Below are 21,860 nucleotides of genomic sequence, written 5' to 3' on the forward strand. Positions count from 1 at the left end.
ACATCTCAAAAGTTGTCACATGTACATTCTTACTATTCTAAACAAATATCAAAATTCATAGAAAACTCGAAATCTCTATTACTTCACGATTTACCCGACCCCTTCGTTTACTTTAGTTTCGAAACCTAAAATATTGAGTTTGTCTAACTACAAAGCTTCTAATGTATTTGTAAAAGAGATGAATAAGAGGATGAAAATGGATGAGAGGTTTCTACGAAAAATAAAGAATAATTCTTTCTAATGCCCTTTTCATGATGCCCCTTTTCAACTCTATCCTTTTGTTTTATCCATTTTTATTTGTACCTTCTTTAATTTTTTAATGACCATTTTACTCTTATTTGGAAATTATTTTAGGTTAACAAAATAAAATATTAATATTTTTCGCATAAAATATTCCAAAATAATTTTCCCGCCGATATTTTCCAGCCAAAAATTTTCGAAACAAATTTCCCTCCAATTTTTTTTTTTTTGGCGGGAAATAGATTTACAAGGAATTTTAAAAGAGTTTTAAAAGATTTACAAGGGATTTTAAAGGGATTTTATAAGATTTACAAGGGATTTTAAAAGGGTGATTTACAAGGGATTTTAAAAGGTTTTTAAAAGATTTACAAGGAATTTTAAAAGGGTTTTAAAAGATTTACAAGAGATTTAAAAGATTTACAAAGGTCTTTTAAAGATTTTTAAAGGGTTTAAAATTGTTTTAAAAGGATTTTAAAATATTTACAAGTGATTTTAAAAGGGTTTTACAATATTTACAAGGGATTTTAAAGGCTTTAAAAGATTTACAAAAGATTTGTAAAAATTTTTAAAGGGTTTAAAAGTGTTTTGAAAAATTTACAAGGGATTTTAAAACCTTTTTAAATTACTTGTAAATTTTTTAAAACCCTTTTAAAATCTCTTGTAAATCTTTTAAAACTCTTTTAAAATCTCTTGTAAATCTTTTAAAACTCTTTTAAAATCTCTTGTAAATCTTTTAAAACATTTTTAAAATCTCTTCTTTTAAAATCCCTTGTAAATCTAATTGCCGCCAAAAAATATTTACAAGAATTTTTAAAATCATTCTTTTGGCTGAGGAAAAAAATGTTACGAAAAAAAAATTTGGCGGAAACTTTTTTTTGCCGGGAAAAAAACATTTTGGCGCCAAAAAATTGGCGGGAAAAGTTCACTTTCCAATTACATGTTTCTATTAGATGAGGGTAATTTGGTTATTTTGTTCAAGGAAATGGGTATTTTTAAAAATGGACAACATAAAAGGATATTGTTGGAAAAATGTAGTAAAAAATGGGTAGTTTTGCAAATCTTTCAAAAATAAAGATCAATATAAGATTCTTTCCGCTAATATTCATCTTATATTTGTATAGAATAATATGGTTTTTGTTAATTACGAGGGAACAAAATCTACATGTTATGCGGGCGATTACCTCTACAAATATAATTTGTTTGTCGTCGAACATTTTAATTTATTTTGAAATCTGATATGAAGACATGAATTATTTGAATAACTTTCTTTTGTTCTGATTAAAAATATACAAAATCTTTCATTTAAAATATAACGTCATAGTATTCGTCTTAAGTAGCTTTGAAGGATAACTAGAATTATATTTTCTTAGTATATCCCTATAAGAATGTAACATGTAATTAGACGCTAGAGAAAAAGAATGTGACATGTAATTATTAATGCATCGTCGATGCATGTGTTCCACATGCAGAGAAAACGATCGTGTTGAATATTTATTGTGTCCACCAAAGAAACAATCTATTGGATTACCTTCTTCAAATGAAACTATGATAAAATGAAGTAAATGTGATGGATTCCCTTATTAATTACCAACAAGCTAAGTTATTATCAAATAAAAACTTAAATAAAATGAAGTAAATGTGATGGGCTCCTCTTTTAATCACCTAAGATCTCTATAAATGTGTAATATGTAGCTAGTGGTTGCTTGCAATTGTCTTGTCATTGGTGGAGACATAATATAGTGGCTCAACTTGTTTACTACAAAATATAATTTTGGTCTTGTGATTGTAAGTTATAAAATTTCGTGATGAGCTTTCTGAAAAATGTAGGGTCTTCTAATAAATCTTTCGATTGGTTATATATTCAATTCTATAGGTGAAAAGCGATTTACCACTCACTATATCAAACTCTAGTACTACCTTCAATTTATATTTTCTTTGTGACACACTCATGTCTCGTTTTTCTTTGGCCAATAGTTTTGTGAAAACAATCAAGTTTAGTGGTATCAACCAGTGGACAGGTTTATGTTTATTGTATGACACATTTGACTACTAACCTGTTCAATGGAACTTATTAGATATTTCTTTAGTTCACATAATTAGGAGGCACCGAAAATGGATTAATATTGTAAAAAAGAACTGTCTATTTCACGATTGTCTTCTCTCTTGTTATAGATGAATTGATTTAATTAAATAGGGAAATTATCGTGTCCCATAATGCCACAATAACAAAATTAATAAAAATAAGTAAATCAAAATGAAGTAGAAGAACCCAGATTCCAAATGAACAAATGCCAATAGACAAACAAAAAAAAGTTCACACTATAATCCGATTGGTAATGTATAAAGAATAAAAAAAATTAACGAATAAAACTAAATGTTAATGATATATATAATTAAAAACAATGCAATGTAGCGAATAGAAAAAGCGGCAAAAAAATCTTAATTTTTTTTTTATCTCGTTTTTGATATTGTTATGTGGTTAGTTATATTAAAAACGGTACGAATATACCACTACGGTGTGAAGCTAACAATCACACCCTATATCTCTAAACTTTTTAGCCAATTTTCATTGGATTCTCTAAAAATTAACTTGTTTATTAATAAGAAAACAAAATCTTAAAAGAATACAAAACTTAGGTATTTTAATTGCATTCTCAATTTTTACAACTTCTAATTCACATCATGTATACGAATAATTCGCATTCATAGGGACCACACGCTTTTAAGATTACTTTTAGAGAAACAAAATATTGAAAAGTTTGTGAGTGATGATAATCGATCGGAGATGGGGCAAAAATTTGAGAGCGACAAGGAACGTGAGTCACATGGAAAGATCGATCATATTATACAGCAAACAGAAGTCCCCACACCAACATGAATTGGTGTCATATGTATGAATGTGAAGGGCCAAAATCATCAAAAAGAAAGTGTTGTGTCATTGTGGACCTTGATTAGGGGTAAGCTCGTAATTATTTGTTTTCTACTTATATTTTCTTTGGTACCAATTGAATTAATTTTTTCCGAAATCGGCTATGAAATTATTGGCCTCTTTTTTGCCCCACCATAACAATCCAACTACTTTAATTCCTTCTTAGTACAACAACGGCTACTTCACTTTAACATTGTCTAGCCTTTTTCTATTTTAAGTCAAAATCTTGACAATGCACATGACCCCTTAGGAATCCACATTAACGATATTATTATCGTACATATTTTAGGTTATTAATCATCCCAGCTAATTCATTCGGATAATATCTAAAAACATGATGGTTTGAAATATTGGCATCGTTTCTAGCCACTTATTTTGAAAACCATTGATTACTTATTTACTTATAAGTCATTTTAACCCAATATACAAATAACGTGTTCGTCGATATTAAAACATTTCATTTGACAAGCATCAAGAGTATAATTGGCGGTAAATCTTTGGTTACAAATGAAGGAAATTCACAACAGTTCGACTTTGTCTTAGATGTGAAATAGAAGAAGAATCTATTAATCATGCGATTTTTAAATGCCCTTATGTTCGTCATACTCGGAGATTAGCACATATCCAATCGGCAATTAATGTATATTCCTCCAAAACGAATTTTGTTAATCTGAATTTTTATTTTATTTTATTTTTTTAGAAACCATGATAAAAATAAAACATGATAGATCAAATTTTAACCCAAAGATTACACTACAATGGTATTTAATCCATGAGAGCTAAAACAATCACACAAAAGTTTACAAAATTAACTCAAAAGAAAAGATTGTTTTGTATGGTTTCTAAATTAACTAAGGGGGTGTTTTTCGTTAATGGATTTTATAGAATTGAAATCCAACACTAATCCACTATTATTTAACTAATGATTCTAAATCCAGCTTTAAAATCTAGTGTTATTGGAACTCATATTTGTAAATCATGCTTAATAGATTCTAAAGTTTGGTGTTATTCAATTAAGATTTTAAATATTTCATTAAAATCCAATGTTATTCAAAACTAAAAGACTTGTAAAATCTTTGTATATTAATTGATTTGAAATGAAAGTTCTTTAGAGTTTCATGAGTAAATCATTAGAATCAAAATCCAAGACATATTGCAGAGATTTTGAAATTCATACAAACATATTCTTAAAAGCAATATCGGAAAACAAATCTAAAGCTTAAAGAATTGACTTTAACTCCATAATTGAATAACACCACCTAAGACATTAGTAAATTGTAAGTGAATAAAAGAAAGCAACAAAAATAGTTAACAATTGGTAGATAAGAATTACATGCAGTGTAAGAAAATTTCACAAGGACTCAAATCACAATTATCAAATTTTGTAAATAGATAAGAATTTTCAAAATATCAAGTTGTCTAGCTAAATACTTAAGATTGTAAACTGCAATTCAAATTCAAGAAATTAAAATGGACATATATAGGGAAGTTATGGGCATGTATGTGATCTCGTACATCCCTTAGAGCGAGGTCTAAACCATCATTTGGAAAGCTCACCCCTTCCAACACAAATCGAACACATGACTTCTAAAATCTCTACGTTTTCGGTGATCAAAGGGATTTACCACTAGAAGTGCCAAGTTGACGGTTCTTGGGAATGTAAACTCTACTTCTAGGTTATGTTGGATATGCTTTCAGGAGGAATCTATGACCCTATTGCTAGGATTTAAGTCCCATCGCAAAAATATTACTCTGCTCATTTTCTTGAATTTCTTATATGGGCTATGAAGACCATTCTATCAAGTGCACTCACATGGTAGAAACTAAAGTCGGATCTCTGAGCTGATCATGATAACGCAATACCCCTTTGAGTGGCTCCACTTTAGTGGACTATTGTTTTCTCTTATTGTACTTTAGGTCCTCGTGAATTAATCTCTCGGACGAAAGTGTTTAGCATGTAGTATTTTAGCCCATTATTTGGGTAACCAATTAATGTTTATTCCCTTAATGTATTGGTGATGATAAAAAGAGCAAGTAGACTACTAAGTTCTTACCAACCAATAACCGAAGGTACCAAACGATTCGAAATTAAAAAGAACGAATAATACTGATGAAAACTGTTGAATTAAACAATGTCATAGAATATAGTCACTTAATTATGACTATTTCTCTTTCAAGGCACTAATCATCCTTGTAAATCATCATACTTTCCAACAAGTATTAGTAAACAAAACCTACTAAACTAAAATAGAACCTTAATTTTAATTATCATTGTTTAGACATTTTTACATACATGTTTTGAGGAAAAGTCTCCTAACTATCATAATGATCAAGTCTAGTCTACTATTAATAGCAAAGAAATTAAAGAAACTATCAAAAATATTTGGACCTAGACATCAACATCTAACAGTATAACCTAATCAATCAAAGTAACAATCTTGGTTCGAAATGAGGATATGCATTATGTGAAAAGGGTCATTGTAGAACTATGAAAAATGGTTATGCATATGGGGAAGCTTAAAAATGTTTTATGATTGCATGTATCTTTCTTAAAGCTCATACCGAAAGAGCTCCACATCTAATAATGGTCGTAACCACACAGTATTTTATTTATTCTCCATCTATCGCCTTTTGAACATGTCTAAAACACAAGTATATAATAAAAATGCGTATTACAACACAAAAATATATAATACTAATATCGCTAATAAGAATATAGAATGATATTATTATATATTCTTGTTGGGTTATTTTGACGACAGTTCTTAAGTCAACTTAATTATTTTTGCAAAAGACATTTTTGCACGTTAGTTGTAATTTTTTTTCGCAACTAAAAATATATGCAAATATTTTACATAAAACATCTTTTGCTTTGTTTTGTCAATCTCTTATGCTTACACTACTTGATAGTCATTTCTTTGAGGAAGAGCGCCAATCCTACAAAAAAAGTAAGAAATATTTATTGTTACAAAGGTGATTCGAATTCGAGTGATAATTTCACAACGACGCTTACAAGAATAGCTAGATTTCATGTATTTTCCGATTACCAATTTTTTTTTGTATCAACAACAACATGCATATGAGTTTGAACTTCGACGGTGTCACATCAGCTCTTGCACACTAGCACAAATCACTAAATTACGTTTTTAGTCAATTAAAAATAATAAAACATATACAAATATGACCACAATCATAATACTACAATTGAATGGCGATGATATAAATTCAATTTTTGTATTAGTAATACGGTTTGAAAATCTACATTCGAAATGTGAAACGTACAATGCCATCATTATGCAAAAAAAAAAACAACTTTCAAACATTATTCTATATGAAATGGAGGAATTGGTAAAAATAGAATTCATTACATCACCTAAAGATTAATCACCCGATAATATAAAAACAGAAAACTAAACAAGATTTCCCTGAAATTTATAGTTTAATATATTTTCTTATGAACATAATGAATTTCTTTATTTATTCTCATTTATGAAGATGATATAAAAGTTTGAACAATAATCACAACACAACACATAAAAAGTAAATCTCCTAATCACCAAAAACTATAAAAATGAAATGTATGTTTTTGTAGTTGAAAAAAGGGTGGTGGTTGGCTTTAGAAATTGGACTTTTAACCTAAATGTTTCTCTACAATACAACTTCCAAATCATAACCGTTATTTAATATTACACCTAGTCTTCATCAAATAATCAAAATCACAAAATAATCAAATATCAAAAACAAGTTGTTATAGTTTTTAATCAAAATAATTATGACATAGCATAGATTATAGAATATCTCGTTCAAATAATGATGTCAGGTTTACATCAATCAAACTGAATTTTCTCGAGAAGCATATTTTGAAAATTAAAATTTATTCGCAGAAAAAGAAGAGAAAGGAATCTACTATTATTTACTGTATATTATATAAAGAGGAAAATAAAATAGGTAAATAAATTTCCTTTTATAATTGCTTTAGATTGCGGTTGTACCACGGCTCTGCTCTTGCTTTTAAGAACTTGCCGGTACTAAATTTCATATACTCCAATTAAAAGCTAGCTCGAAACCCCAAATGTTATTTTATTTTTCTATATAATAATAATCATACATTATAAAAAAAAATCATATCATTATTTAAAAATAGAATTTTATTTTTCTTTCTTCTTCTTCAATTATTATGACACTCCCGTGTTCCTAATCTTTTCTCTTATTCTTCTCTTTCTTCTCATCTTACAAAATCTTGCAAATCAATTTTAATGAAGAGAGAGCACAACCACCGTGAATCATCCGCCGGAGAAGGTGGGAGTTCATCAATGACGACGGTGATTAAAGAAGAAGCTGCCGGAGTTGACGAGCTTTTGGTTGTTTTAGGTTACAAAGTTCGATCATCCGACATGGCTGACGTGGCACACAAGCTTGAACAGTTAGAGATGGTTCTTGGTGATGGAATCTCGAATCTTTCTGATGAAACTGTTCATTACAATCCTTCTGATCTCTCTGGTTGGGTCGAAAGCATGCTCTCGGATCTTGACCCGACCCGGATTCAAGAAAAGCCTGACTCAGAGTACGATCTTAGAGCTATTCCTGGCTCTGCAGTGTATCCACGTGACGAGCACGTGACTCGTCGGAGCAAGAGGACGAGAATTGAATCGGAGTTATCCTCTACGCGCTCTGTGGTGGTTTTGGATTCTCAAGAAACTGGAGTGCGTTTAGTCCACGCGCTATTAGCTTGTGCTGAAGCTGTTCAACAGAACAATTTGAAGTTAGCCGACGCGCTCGTGAAGCACGTGGGGTTACTCGCGTCCTCTCAAGCTGGTGCTATGAGGAAAGTCGCGACTTACTTCGCTGAAGGGCTTGCGAGAAGGATTTACCGTATTTACCCTCGAGACGATGTCGCGTTGTCTTCGTTTTCGGACACTCTTCAGATTCATTTCTATGAGTCTTGTCCGTATCTCAAGTTTGCGCATTTTACGGCGAATCAAGCGATACTTGAGGTTTTTGCTACGGCGGAGAAGGTTCATGTTATTGATTTAGGACTTAACCATGGTTTACAATGGCCGGCTTTGATTCAAGCTCTTGCTTTACGTCCTAATGGTCCACCGGATTTTCGGTTAACCGGGATCGGTTATTCGTTAACCGATATTCAAGAAGTTGGTTGGAAACTTGGTCAGCTTGCGAGTACTATTGGTGTCAATTTCGAATTCAAGAGCATTGCTTTAAACAATTTGTCTGATCTTAAACCGGAAATGCTAGACATTAGACCCGGTTTAGAATCAGTGGCGGTTAACTCGGTCTTCGAGCTTCATCGCCTCTTAGCTCATCCCGGTTCCATCGATAAGTTTTTATCGACAATCAAATCAATCCGACCGGATATAATGACTGTGGTCGAGCAAGAAGCAAACCATAACGGTACCGTATTTCTCGATCGGTTCACGGAATCGCTACATTACTATTCGAGCTTATTCGACTCGCTCGAGGGCCCGCCAAGCCAAGACCGAGTGATGTCGGAGTTATTCCTAGGACGGCAGATACTAAACCTTGTGGCATGCGAAGGAGAAGACCGGGTAGAGAGGCATGAGACTTTAAATCAGTGGAGAAACCGGTTCGGTTTAGGAGGATTTAAACCGGTTAGTATCGGTTCGAACGCGTATAAGCAAGCAAGCATGTTGTTGGCACTTTATGCCGGGGCTGATGGGTATAATGTGGAAGAGAATGAAGGTTGTTTGTTGCTTGGATGGCAAACGCGACCGCTTATTGCAACATCTGCGTGGCGAATCAATCGTGTGGAATAAAAATAAATAATGGGAAAAGTGAAAATGTGCTATATACTTTATTGCATTGCTGATAAAGAAAAAAAGTCCCACGTTTTCCAAATTTTATGAATTCTAAATTTTGTTCACTTGTCACGAGATTTTGACCTCGCATAAATAGACTATTACGTCAGGGTCAGGCCAATGAAATGATTTTTTATCACTTGTTCTCATTAAGGTAAAAAAGGTCTTTTCTATTTCATCTTTGGTTTTCGATAAAATTAAAATTGAATAAGAGATGAAATAATGATATATATAAGGTGATAGTCTGATAGATATGGATAAATGTTTCATGACACGAACCAGTAGTCAAGTTCTTTTGAGAATAATCCTAAGACCATGGACTTTAAATAGATTGGTTAAAGGGTCATTATCTCTTTAATTAAGGAGGACAGTGGTGTGTTTAAAATGTATTTGTGCTCTTTTGACGTTGATTTAATTAGTACCCACCGCCAAATAATATATGAGCATTCCTGTTATCGCATGTTGACATCATTTTAAGAAAATGATTTTCGTAGGTAACATTTTGTTGGTAATCAATTTAACAACTACCAATTTTATTACTTTTAGAAGAAATATGCATGAGCTGACATAATTATACTGTACATAAGTTCATAAGTTTCTGTCGGTAGAGAGGTTTGTTCATCAGGAATTCGTAATGACGCAAAACATAAATTTGTCTTTAGAAACTTTATATGAATATATAAATTTGGGAAACTATTATAAATCCTCATAAATTTTAACAAATTTTCAAATACTTTTACCTTTCTAAAACTTTTATATGTTGTTTCTTATAACTTACTTACACAATTTTGTAACAATTTTCCAAGTATAACCAGAATTGTTTTGGTAATAAAACCTTCCTCAGAATATGTTCTTGGAAACGAGATTTTAATTTGATGGGCATCATCATTCTTCGACACTACAACCATTTTAAAATTTTGTTTTACTCGTTGAAAGTATTTTCTTTTCAATAATGGTGCATTCTAGGTTTGATTAAATTGTGAAGTCCAAACCCAAGCCCAATAAGGGAAGTTTGAGGCCTAACCCAACTCCTAATATAAGTTTCTCGTGTGTGTAATTCTATGATATTACCTTTTTACGATAATTTAATTAGTCATTTTAAAAATCTTTTAATGAACTAATGACGCGTCGAAGCCGCGATTAAAAGCTGCAAAAGTACATGCATGAAGTCAATGTATAACGCTTTCTATGGTATTGACCTTGGCAAGTTTAAATTTTTTAGGCTCATATTTCGGACCATTTAAGGAAAGCAATATCTAGAAATGGAATGTAATTACAAATGTTCTTAAACACGACACCAGTCATTTAGGAAAGAAACACGAGACTTTTTCTCTTTGGTTTTGACTGATTTTTGAGGTCCTTAAAATTAATACCGAAACCACTTCAGAGGTTAAGATGTCACTTCATCATTAATTGTCCTACACACCAAATTTTCTATTGATATAAAATTTTTGCATGTGAAGAAAAAGCCCAAAAATTTACTCGGATTTTAAAGCAGATTCCTTCGATCTAAAGAAAGAGAGAAAATGGAGAATATGTTAGGTCTTCTAAGACTTCATGTGATTAGAGGTGTTAATCTTGCCATCAGAGATTCTCAAAGCAGTGATCCTTATGTCATTGTCCGTATGGGAAAACAGGTAACCCCAATTTTTCATCTTTTCTTTTCCAATTTAGGCTTTACATTTTCTGAGTTCTTCTGTTCTTGTCAAACAAAATTTTCTTCTTTTCTTTTGATCGAGTTTGTCAAGTAATTGGTTAATTGCTTCTTGAGCTTTCTTTTGTGAATGGATCTTTGGTAATGATTAATGAATTTTGTTATGCTACTTCTGATGTAGTTATTGAATGAGAGAAGTATAATATGTCTTTTTATAGATTTAGATGATCTTCACACAAAAAAAAAAACTTTTTTTTTGACTTAATTGGTCATTTGAATTTCGTAGGCAAATGCTGTGTTATTAACATATCCATTATAGTCACATACTGTCAAAGTTAAATTACCGGCTAATGAGAAATTCCTAGGAATTGATTTCTACAAAAAAAAAAGTAGCTAAAAATGAAAAGCATTTTCAACAAGTTTTTGATTTGTTCGTGCATTTCTTATTTGTGTATAATCTATTTATCTTATATGGTTATGTTATGACTCTTTCTGGACGCAGAAGCTACGAACCCGTGTGATGAAAAAGAATTTGAATACAGAATGGAACGAAGACTTGACACTTTCTGTTACTGATCCAACTCTTCCTGTCAAGATCGTAAGTGATTTCGACATTACAACCAAATCAAACACGATACATTAGATTAGACCACAATATGGATTCTTTATATTTGGAAGTTTGAAACAAGACTTAACAAGAAAAATTGGTGTTTTTTTTTTGTTATAAACAGATGGTGTACGATAGGGACAGGTTCTCAAGGGATGATAAGATGGGAGATGCGATTTTTCACATTGATCCGTTCCTTGAAGCCATCAGAATCCAAAACCAACTAGGAGGACTACCTGAGGGGACTGTAATAATGAAGATACAGGCAAGCAGACAAAACTGCTTGTCAGAAGAGAGCAAGATTGTATGGCACAAAGGAAAGATTGTCCAGAACATGTTCCTTAAGCTTCAGAATGTTGAACGAGGGGAGATAGAGCTGCAGCTTGAGTGGATCGATGTCTCCGGCGCCTTGACTGATGATGCGGAGGATGTTGCTTTCTAGATCGACTCTATACTACAAGAAATTCCTGTGATGATACGGCGAAAACAATAACACAAACTGATGTAGTGATTTACTCAATTAATAATCTTAATGCACTAGCGATCTTATCGATGAAGCAATTAAGAGTAGAACCACAAGGACTAATTCACATTAAGAATGCACATAATTACTTAACTTAAGAACTAAATGTTGCATTGATTCAATAAACCGGTTGCAATAATTTATTTAAATATATATTTTAGTTTTAAAAATTAGTTATATAACAATTTATACAGAGTGATGAGGTCGTATATATTAAATATTATAAAAGTTACAATGCTCAGTCAAAATAAACTAAGAATTACATGGGTCTATAAAATAAAATCAAATATTACAATGATTCGTCGAATAACGATTACAACTTTATTTAAATAAATAAATATTTCTAAATTATATAAAAAGTTATACCGAAATACGCAACAGTAGATAATTAAAAGTTTATTAAATAAAAAAAATTACAACGGCTCATAAAACAAAATCAAAAGTTGCAATGATTCGTCCATATAGATCAAATGTTATAACAGTTCAATTAATCTGTTGCAATTTTATTTAAACATATTTTAGTAATCAAAAATAACCAGAAAATGAAAATATATAACTTTAGTTGAACATACATAACTTTTTAACAAAACATTATTATAACTTTTTAACTTTAGTTTCTTTTTTTTGTAATATTTTGAAGAAATGTTGCAATAGAAAGACAACCATGTAGAAGTACAAAACAGATTTATTGACATTGTTATTATTATACGTAATTAAAAAGAACGAAGAGTCTGGCTGCTAAGTGCAGTGAACCATTTCTCTTGTCTAAACAATAGCAAAACAAACTAATTTTTAGCAAATTCAGCATGAATTAAACGTGGATATAAAATATGGCAGTCACTGCACTCTCTATATAAAACCTCCAATAATTTGTGAAGGCTTCACACATGCCATATATATAAATTTTATAAAATTTGTGAGATAATTTTCTATTATCTTTGCTCCATGGGCGAATCACCCAAAGGGTTGAGAAAAGGTACATGGACTACTGAAGAAGATATTCTCTTGAGGCAATGCATTGATAAGTATGGAGAAGGCAAATGGCATCGAGTTCCTTTAAGAACTGGTATTTGTTTCATGCTTTTTAAGGTGGTTCATGAAAATACTATTTATATCGATTGGTGTGCATATATTCTTCATGATAAAGATAAAGGAGGTACAAAAGAAATCTAAGTAGGTATAGTAAATTCGACTTTTGGTTTTATAGGTCTCAATCGGTGCCGAAAGAGTTGTAGACTTAGATGGTTGAATTATTTGAAGCCAAGTATTAAGAGAGGAAAACTCTGCTCCGATGAAGTTGATCTTGTTCTTCGCCTTCATAAACTTCTAGGAAATAGGTATTGTTTTCTCGATAGTCAATACTATTTCTTTAGGGATCGCGGTTCAATACTAGAAACTCTCATGTATATTGTTTCACAATGTTTAGGTGGTCCTTGATCGCTGGTAGATTGCCTGGTCGGACTGCTAATGATGTCAAGAATTACTGGAACACTCATTTGAGTAAGAAGCACGATGAACGATGCTGTAAGACGAAGATGATAAACAAAAACATTACTTCTCATCCTACTTCATCGGCCCAAAAAATCGATGTTTTAAAGCCTCGGCCTCGATCCTTCTCCGATAAAAATAGTTGCAACGATGTCAATATCTTGCCAAAAGTTGACGTTGTTCCTTTACATCTTGGACTCAACAACAATTATGTTTGTGAAAGTAGTATTACATGTAACAAAGATGAGCAAAAAGATAAGCTTATTAATATTAATCTATTGGATGGAGATAATATGTGGTGGGAAAGTTTACTGGAGGCAGATGTGTTGGGTCCAGAAGCTACGGAAACAGCAAAGGGTGTGACCTTACCGCTTGACTTTGAGCAAATTTGGGCTCGGTTTGATGAAGAGACTTTAGAACTGAATTAGTGTTGCTCCCCATTTTTGTTTGCACGTGTGTATTTATGTTTCTGTGGATGTTTTTTATATTGCAATTTTTAAAAATTGTATTATTAAATTCATATCAAAGGTGGCAGCATTTGTTACAATATAACTTAACACGAATTCAAACCCGAGAAGATAACGTCTAATGGTTCATTAGGAGATAATATGAGAGTCGTTTCTACTTATATTGTGTTGTATGAGGTGATGCGATGAGAGTGAAGAAAGGGATGTTTCTACTTATGTTTTTTTTTGCTTTTTATTTACAAATTTATGGTCTTTTCTAAACCAACGTCAGAAAGTTCAATTCTCCAAAAAAACTACATGAATCGTAATTTTTTTTTATCTACAATACTACGTTTTAAATTGACCTAGATAATTAGGATCAGAGTAAGCTGCAATAAACTAAAAGAGAAAAAAGTAAGAAAAAAAAACTAAAAAAAGAAAGAAAGAAAAACAATTCTTCTTCTTCTCCGATGGAGACACACGTTCCTCCAACTCGAACAAATGGATGCATGCCTCAAAGTGGGTCCATTCAATCCGATCTGAAATTAAGCAGACTCAAAATTGGTCCGATTGATCTAAACCGAAATCAATTTTAATTATGATGAGATTTTGTCGAAATTAATAATTAGAAGGGTCATTGATTATTTTAAGGAGACATGTGAGCTATCTCGCACATTAAAATCAAGAAAGAACTTTGAGTGATATCATATGGATCAATATATTTATTATATCAATTGGTTTTGACTTTTCCTCTTAAAAGAAAACAACAACAGTTTTCTAACGCAAATAATGTTGATGTCCTTTGGATCCATGTCGGTTGCATAGTATACACTAAACATGCATTGGAAAAAAACAAAAATTCTTAAAACTTACCATTATCGTTGTTTTTATTAGCTTTGAATGATAAACTACTATCAAAACGATATATTTTTTTTGTATATTTTCGATATTTATCATTCACAATTTTTTTTATCAAAATCATTATAATATTTTTTATTTTTAGTTTTATTGTACAACTTTTTCGTATAACTATTTTTTACAGTTTTACATTGTTTCAAAATAACTTACAGTTTCAACTAATTTATGTTATCAATCAGATCTATTATTATTATATTCTATTATATATCAATTTAACACATGGGTTTTGGCAAACATAACCACCGGAGGATCGGAAAGGAACTTGTGATTGAATAGTGTTTTCTTATTAAAGGTTACACACATACAAGTGTGTAAGTCAGATTTTTCTAAAAGATTCATAAATTTAGCATTCTTTGAGAAAAAACTTAAACGTGAAACTTCCAAGTAAATTATTCTTCAGAAAATCTATAAAACTTTGTGTCAGTAAAGTGAAGTTTATTCCTTGAAATTCTCCCAAATCCATACTAGTCTCGTTCATCTGGTATTAATTACTATGACGTCGGTTGAAAAGAAAATATAAAATTCTAAAAATGTATGATAAATATCTATCACTTCAAAAGGAAATTTTCCTTACAGTGTATGATTATTTTTGTTCTGGAAAATCTTGAAAGAAATGACTTCACACCTTATAGCTTTTATGAAATTATGTCTCATGTGGAAAATTGTTTGTGGACGATGAGCATACACGTTGGTTTCACTTGAAAAGTTAAAAAAATTCTTACTATTTCCTTCAAAAATATTCTACAAAATATCAGCTAATCATCACCAGTGCTATCCTATATCATAAAATTACATAATTGGTGTGTTTTGCGCTAACAAAAAAGAATTAATATTATTTTAGTTTTTGTTAAAGGATATTCTGTCTTAGTTTTTATGTTATATCATACTTGTTTCACCAAAATCAAATTATATATTTTAATCATAATCTAGAATATATTATTTTAGAGGTATCTGGAATAAATCAAATTAGTTTTTATGTTATATCATACCTGCTACACACTATGACTTGTTGAATATTTTGTGATCAGGTCTTGGGTTACCTTTTTAGATATTGTAGAAATCTTCATGAAATATGTATGTTGTAGGAAGCCTGAATTTTGACCGTTATGTGGGTCAAGAGTTATGTACTAGATATTTTTTTACTAGATAAAAAAATTTCATGAAATATTTTTGTGACATAAATTCTTCAATTATTATTATTATTTTATTATTTTTTGGTCCTTCAATTATTTATAACAAGAAAATATTGATATAATATATTCTTAGTCCCCCTTGAGGTTTCTGAGGAGATGTGTTACAAAGAAATACTTTTATACTAAACAAACAGTATACACTAATAAGATGAAGATGAATTAAGGGTAAAGCGATCAAAAGATGAAGGCTAGAGTGGGGAAGTTCAATTCTGCTAAATGGAAAAAAAAAAATCACTTGATGAATATGTACATTAGTGTTAAGAATTCAAAGTTTGTGAGATCTGCAGTGGATAAAAACACTCCAATAATCTGTAAATGAAAGAAAAACAAGAGAAAAATAGCCTCCTCATATATATAGACCATCTGCCATCAATTCTCCTATTTTTTCATTTTTGCATGTTTTGAAGTACAGAAAAAGGATGAAGAGACAAGTTAGGTGTCTATGAACCATTTCTCTAGTCAAATCAGAAACCAAACAATAACTTAGCAAATAAAGCACGACATGTAAAACAGAAATGTGGATATTACACATGCACGTCACTTTCCTAAGCCCGTCACGTGTGTATATATTTCCGCTCAGATACTCACACTCTCTACTCCTCCAAGGATCTCTGAAGTCACAATATATACCTATCTCAATCCTTTTCTTATAGTTTGCTTAGATATCTATCTTTGGTCCATGGAGGGTTCGTCCAAAGGGTTGAGGAAAGGTGCATGGACTGCTGAAGAAGATAGTCTCTTGAGGCAGTGTATTGGTAAGTATGGAGAAGGCAAATGGCATCAAGTTCCTTTAAGAGCTGGTATGTATCTAAACACATAATCATGAAAATTTCTTTACACTGTTCATAAAATCATACTTAGACTTTGACTGGTTGTGTTGTATGCTCTATATTAGACTAATGATCAGACCAACATTTTGATATGTTAAATAGTAATATTTTGGTATGCATTTACTGTTCATTACGTATTAACATATATAGACCGGGGTTGGTCCGAAGTTGTTCCGGAATATATCGGAGTGAACGATGAAATAATATACAGACTCGTTAGATTTTGATCCGGTATTCAATATACCGACCAACTATTGGAAACTTTAATGTTGAACTTAGAGGAAGATTTTTTTTTTTTTTTTTTTTTAAAATGTTCTATGTTTATCTACGTTACATATTCTAAAAACAAAATGCGAACTTCCGAAAAGTCGTTTAATTCTACGATTGGTTTGTCTTCTAATTCATAAATGAATTTAGTGAAAGTTTTTATACGAACACGTGCGTATGTGTGTATAGTACATTGTTTCTATTGGTGTGCATAGATTCTTTATGATAAAATTATAGAAAGAGACAGCAATCTTCTTAGGTTTAACTAATGTCAATTATTGGTTTTGTAGGGCTAAATCGGTGCAGGAAAAGTTGTAGACTAAGATGGTTAAACTATTTGAAGCCAAGTATCAAGAGAGGAAAATTTAGTTCTGATGAAGTTGATCTTCTTCTTCGTCTTCATAAGCTTCTAGGAAATAGGTATAATTTACTTTATTCTACTTATTTAACGAGCAATAAGTCTAATACTAGTAACTCGTATGTATACGTAGGTGGTCCTTGATTGCTGGTCGATTACCTGGTCGGACCGCTAATGATGTCAAGAACTACTGGAACACCCATCTGAGTAAGAAGCATGAACCGTGTTGTAAAACTAAGATAAAAAGGATAAATATTATAACCCCTCCTAATACACCGGCCCAAAAAGTCGATATTTTTTAGCCTCGGCCTCGATTCTTCTCTATAAAAACCGGCTGCAACCATCTCGATGGACAGTCTGAAGTTGGTGTAATTCCTCCATGCCTTGGACTCGACAACGATAATGTTTGTGAAAATAGTATCACATGTAACAAAGATGATGAGAAAGATGATTTTGTGGATAATTTTATGGTTGGAGATAATATATGGTTGGAGCGTTTGCTAGACGAGGGCCAAGAGGTAGATGTGCTGGTTACAGAAGCGGCGGCAACAGAAAAGGAGGGCACTTTGGCGTTTGACGTTGAGCAACTTTGGAATTTGTTCGATGGAGAGACTGTGATCTTTGATTAGTGTTTATAAACGTTTGTGTTCTCTTGTTTGTGAGGTTTCTCTATTTAATTTAGTATCTATTTTCTAAATTAACTAATATCTTATAGTATTTTAGGCAAACCTTATGTTTCCGTTTCTGTGTGAGTTTACATTTTGTAAAAAATAAAAAAATAAGAATATATATATTTTGGAATTTTAGATTTTTATTTGAGATTATTTGCATTTGGAATTTTGGATTTTCATTACTTCATAAGTTTTGGACCAATGGTGTTGTACAATGTATATATCTTTTTGGCAATATACATGCCTAATTTTCTTAACAGCAACCGTTGAACTTGTATCATATATTAGTAACTACAGAGACATTAGATTTTGTAAGTATGCGCTATATAATAATAGATTCTTGTACGTGCATAGTGTTTTGCTATGGGCCAACCGGAGAACGGAAATGGACTTCTGATAGAGTGATTGATATATTGGTGTTTTATATTGAAAGGTCACACACTTACACATGTGTTACAAATTGTTTAAAAGATCTATCAAATTCCAATATGTTCAACGCCGTATATGCAAAATATAATAATCGAGTACATTCAATTCTGGCTTACTTTGATTTCGTGTTGGATCCAATGTTCAAAAAATTGTTAGAATGTAATTAGGTGTTCTGTAGGGACCTAACATGTCTAGAGCAATTTATAGGAGTCTAAACAAGGTCTAGTTAGAAAAATTGTTTAATTTTTTTTTTCTTTCATAAATTGGATAGCAAAACATATAATCTGTACAATATGGATTGCTAAAAACGTTATTTATTTGAATTTGTAATATCTGTTTACACCTAGTTTATATGAAAACTAGTTAGTATAGTTCCATTAGTAAAGTAAAAAAATCGGTACTAACTAAATAATAATGTATAATTTTAATAGTCATGCATCTTAATTATTTTCTTTTCTACGAGGGCTGATCGCGGATCAGTCGATAAGGTTTTTACAAAAAAATAATATTATTTTCTTAATTTCACTTATCTTAAACAATGTCATTAAACCCGTTGGTTTGGCCCATTTGACGATCAATACTTATTTTGAACGCTTAAATAAATAAATTGGAGTGCTTAGAGTCTCATGCGGAATTACTGAAGGCTCATGAGCATTTAGATGGACGTCTAGTCTGAAATTTGTTTGGCACGTATACAGTAGATATTGGTAAACTATTAGATATTCAAAGGACCTGATGATGTATTTGTAGGGTCTAATTGGTTCGGTTCGATTTTCAACTTCATTCAACGCACAACGCATAACTTGCCATTCAACTACTAACCTAAGTTATCTAACCACTAGTCAGATAAAATATAAATTATATTAACAAAAAATATAACTCTTCATTCTTCGGAAAAACTGACCGGTTAGAATGGTTTGAATGAATGACAATTAAACAAGCAAAAAAAATGTTCACCAAAACAGAACAAGCAAAAAACAGTAAGAATGACAATTGTACATTCATTTAGTCAATATTTTTCTAAAACAGAAGTATAGTTTTTGTGAATATCACTTAGAATTCTTTGAGCGCAAGTCATACAACAAAAACATTCAGAAAAGTCATATAATGTTGGCTCAAGTGCTAGCATAGAAAAAGAGAGAGGATGATGTTTAGAGTATATAAAATGCTGTTTTCGGAATATTCTCTGGATATGAAATTATCAGTCTGTTTTACTCAAAATAATAATAATCACAGTCTCTGTCATCTGATATTTGAACGATGTTCAGTTGAAAAGAAATGTCTGTCTATAAAAGCTTTTTTTTTTTTTTTTTGATAATACCTGTCTATTAAAGTTACGGTATATTTCTATAAATTTGAAAATAAACAATTATTGTGTATGATTAGCTTCGTACGTGGGATGAATCCAAAGTGGAAAGTATTGGACCCAAACTGGAGACTTTTATATGAAAATGACTTCACACCTTACCGCTTTTATGAGATTCTGTCTCATTTGTGAAATTGTTTGTGGACAATGGCGCATGCACGTTTCTTTCCCTTTTTGTACCCCAGAGAAAAAAATATCTTCGCTTTATATTTTGAAATATTATATTATTACATATTATGTTAGATAAGTAAGATACAAAAAGTTGAAAATAAACGTTATTAATGATAAATTTAAGAAAACGAGGTTTTTATTGATAAAAAGTAGATTATGATTAAAATAATTATATATAGTGTGAGACACTGAATTTTGGATGTATCATATAAAAATTTTAATTTCGTATTCAGCAATTTATTATCAATAGTAGCATAAATTTAACATGTGTGTTGTGAACGTAAACGTGTTATAGTATTTGGTTCGATTCAAACATGCTTAAGTGTTGAGCAAGAACTATTTTGTCATTTGAGCTTCGGTCTGGATGATTATCTATAATGGATTCTTGGGAAACTCATTGCTTAGGGATCTGCTCACCACATGATCAAAGAGGAACTTATCTGGAACATGTTGACTCATTTTTGATTATATGTATCAATCCAATTTGCTATACACGATTCTCAAAAGAAGAACTAAGCTAAGGTGATTGGTTTTAGTTGTTGTTGGGAATGTGTCACACACTAAAATATAAGAAAATATGTAAAACGGATGAAATAATTTTCAAAAGACATTTTTTTTTTTGTCGAATAATATTAAAAGACCAATTACTGTAATTTAGTCTCAAAGTGATAGATTATCCAAGGAAACTAGTTTTTTTTTTAAGTAGTAAAGGGTTATTTAAAAAAGGTTATAGATCATTCTCGCTTTTTTAGCAAATATATATGTATATTTTTTTGCGCTATAACTTTCTTATAAAAGAAAACTTACTAGTCTTTTCTCTAAGAGAGCTAAAATAATTGTAATAGCCATTGTTGTTAGGGTTTTTGGCAAGGAAAAAACTATCCAAATTATAAAAATATCATTGTCTGCATGTTTATAAAGGATGGTAGTCTTTTCTCTTAGAGAGATAAAATATAACTGTAATTACCTTCAAGTTGCAAATAATAAAAATCAACTCCACGAAATCTAATTTAACCTGCAATATAATCATCGGTCACCACTTTCAATTTTCCAAAATTGTAATAAATATTATATCAAATCAAAACTTTTACAATAAAAAGCCTATTTTTCGAATTTAAGAATACTAATATATGTGACTGTACTAAACTCATTTAAGATGCACGTTATGGTTATGTTGCACATTAAATTCAACTTCCTAAGTTTGATCTGCATTCTTTATAAATTGGGGGGGGGGGTAAACTTGTAGAAAACATTTTTGAAGGATTTTTTTTTTTTTTTTTTTTTTTTTTTTGCATAAAACTCATTTTTCACAGTGAAATCTGCACCACCAAAAGGCAAAAGTTATATATAATTTGCAATGTTAAGGATAGATTACTGTTATTTTTTCTGTATTCATGTCAAAGAAATATGTGCATCATCAAAAATATTTAATCATAGAAAATAATTAAATAATTAAATCAGATGATAAATGTAATCAAATAATATATATTTTTCTTATAAATTTTACGTCCACGCATAGCATTGATTAGAACCTAGTACTATGTGGAAAGTTGTAACTTTTAGTTATTTGGTTTAGCTTGTATGTTACATTGAGAGTTACATATATAGTAGTAACAACTAGTGGAGACCAAAAGAGGTCGACGATGTCGAGACAAAAAAGAATGTGAAAAAGTATAAAATAGAAATGAAAAAAGATTGGCAGATGAAAGGGAGTATCAAATTATTGTGGGAATTGAAGTCGCTTCTATCGGATAACTACACGACTAGGTATTGCTTATGCAAATAAGCTATCTATCACGGCACATGAGTAGCCCAAGATGTTTTACTTCAAGCAGGCTAAGCGATTTATACGCTACATTAAATGGACCACAAGCTTGGGGTTGTATTTCAAATCCAGAAATGAATTGGGCTGGAAGCATGGAAGATATTAGAAGCA

At 31.1% G+C, this 21,860-nt stretch overlaps 4 protein-coding genes and 1 long non-coding RNA gene across 7 annotated transcripts; 4 read left to right on the forward strand and 1 right to left on the reverse strand.

The window, feature by feature from the left end:
• Positions 1-4,672: 4,672 nt before the first annotated feature.
• Positions 4,673-4,914, reverse strand: AT1G08843. Its single transcript, NR_139508.1, has one exon. It is a non-coding gene; the product is annotated as an other RNA (long non-coding RNA).
• A 2,289-nt stretch (positions 4,915-7,203) lies between these two features.
• On the forward strand, positions 7,204-9,285 carry RGL1 (RGA-like 1). Its single transcript, NM_105306.4, has one exon. The coding sequence runs from the start codon at positions 7,426-7,428 to the stop codon at positions 8,959-8,961; it is 1,536 nt and encodes a 511-aa protein (NP_176809.1). The 5' UTR covers positions 7,204-7,425; the 3' UTR covers positions 8,962-9,285.
• A 1,123-nt stretch (positions 9,286-10,408) lies between these two features.
• Positions 10,409-11,933, forward strand: AT1G66360 (Calcium-dependent lipid-binding (CaLB domain) family protein). Its single transcript, NM_105307.3, has 3 exons — positions 10,409-10,640; positions 11,160-11,255; positions 11,389-11,933. Exons 1-3 carry the CDS (start codon positions 10,530-10,532, stop codon positions 11,704-11,706), a joined length of 525 nt encoding a protein of 174 aa, NP_564873.1. The 5' UTR covers positions 10,409-10,529; the 3' UTR covers positions 11,707-11,933.
• Positions 11,934-12,687: 754 nt separating this feature from the next.
• On the forward strand, positions 12,688-13,860 carry MYB113 (myb domain protein 113). Its single transcript, NM_105308.2, has 3 exons — positions 12,688-12,853; positions 12,995-13,124; positions 13,214-13,860. Exons 1-3 carry the CDS (start codon positions 12,733-12,735, stop codon positions 13,701-13,703), a joined length of 741 nt encoding a protein of 246 aa, NP_176811.1. The 5' UTR covers positions 12,688-12,732; the 3' UTR covers positions 13,704-13,860.
• Positions 13,861-16,396: 2,536 nt separating this feature from the next.
• MYB114 (myb domain protein 114) lies at positions 16,397-18,052 on the forward strand. Of its 3 annotated transcripts, NM_105309.4 has the most exons (3): positions 16,397-16,632; positions 17,220-17,349; positions 17,421-18,034. In NM_105309.4, the coding sequence occupies exons 1-3, from the start codon at positions 16,512-16,514 to the stop codon at positions 17,587-17,589; spliced, it is 420 nt and encodes a 139-aa protein (NP_176812.1). In that variant the 5' UTR covers positions 16,397-16,511; the 3' UTR covers positions 17,590-18,034. The 3 variants fall into 3 exon arrangements, with proteins under 3 accessions (NP_176812.1, NP_001321376.1, NP_001321375.1); NM_001334235.1 differs by having other exon boundaries at positions 16,442-16,632; positions 17,220-18,052; NM_001334236.1 differs by lacking the exon at positions 16,397-16,632 and having other exon boundaries at positions 17,145-17,349; positions 17,421-17,945.
• Positions 18,053-21,860: the final 3,808 nt, after the last annotated feature.

This window comes from Arabidopsis thaliana (genome assembly GCF_000001735.4).
Source record: "Arabidopsis thaliana chromosome 1 sequence".
NCBI lineage: Eukaryota > Viridiplantae > Streptophyta > Magnoliopsida > Brassicales > Brassicaceae > Arabidopsis > Arabidopsis thaliana.

Bases quoted from the DNA above. Each gene is read 5' to 3' on its own strand.
- RGL1 (NM_105306.4), top strand. From the start codon at position 7,426: ATGAAGAGAGAGCACAACCACCGTGAATCATCCGCCGGAGAAGGTGGG.
- AT1G66360 (NM_105307.3), top strand. From the start codon at position 10,530: ATGGAGAATATGTTAGGTCTTCTAAGACTTCATGTGATTAGAGGTGTT. The intron at 10,641-11,159 runs GTAACCCCAATT...TTCTGGACGCAG, and splicing joins TTGTCCGTATGGGAAAACAG to AAGCTACGAACCCGTGTGAT. The intron at 11,256-11,388 runs GTAAGTGATTTC...TGTTATAAACAG, and splicing joins CAACTCTTCCTGTCAAGATC to ATGGTGTACGATAGGGACAG.
- MYB113 (NM_105308.2), top strand. From the start codon at position 12,733: ATGGGCGAATCACCCAAAGGGTTGAGAAAAGGTACATGGACTACTGAA. The intron at 12,854-12,994 runs GTATTTGTTTCA...TTGGTTTTATAG, and splicing joins TCGAGTTCCTTTAAGAACTG to GTCTCAATCGGTGCCGAAAG. The intron at 13,125-13,213 runs GTATTGTTTTCT...CACAATGTTTAG, and splicing joins CATAAACTTCTAGGAAATAG to GTGGTCCTTGATCGCTGGTA.
- MYB114 (NM_105309.4), top strand. From the start codon at position 16,512: ATGGAGGGTTCGTCCAAAGGGTTGAGGAAAGGTGCATGGACTGCTGAA. The intron at 16,633-17,219 runs GTATGTATCTAA...TTGGTTTTGTAG, and splicing joins TCAAGTTCCTTTAAGAGCTG to GGCTAAATCGGTGCAGGAAA. The intron at 17,350-17,420 runs GTATAATTTACT...ATGTATACGTAG, and splicing joins CATAAGCTTCTAGGAAATAG to GTGGTCCTTGATTGCTGGTC.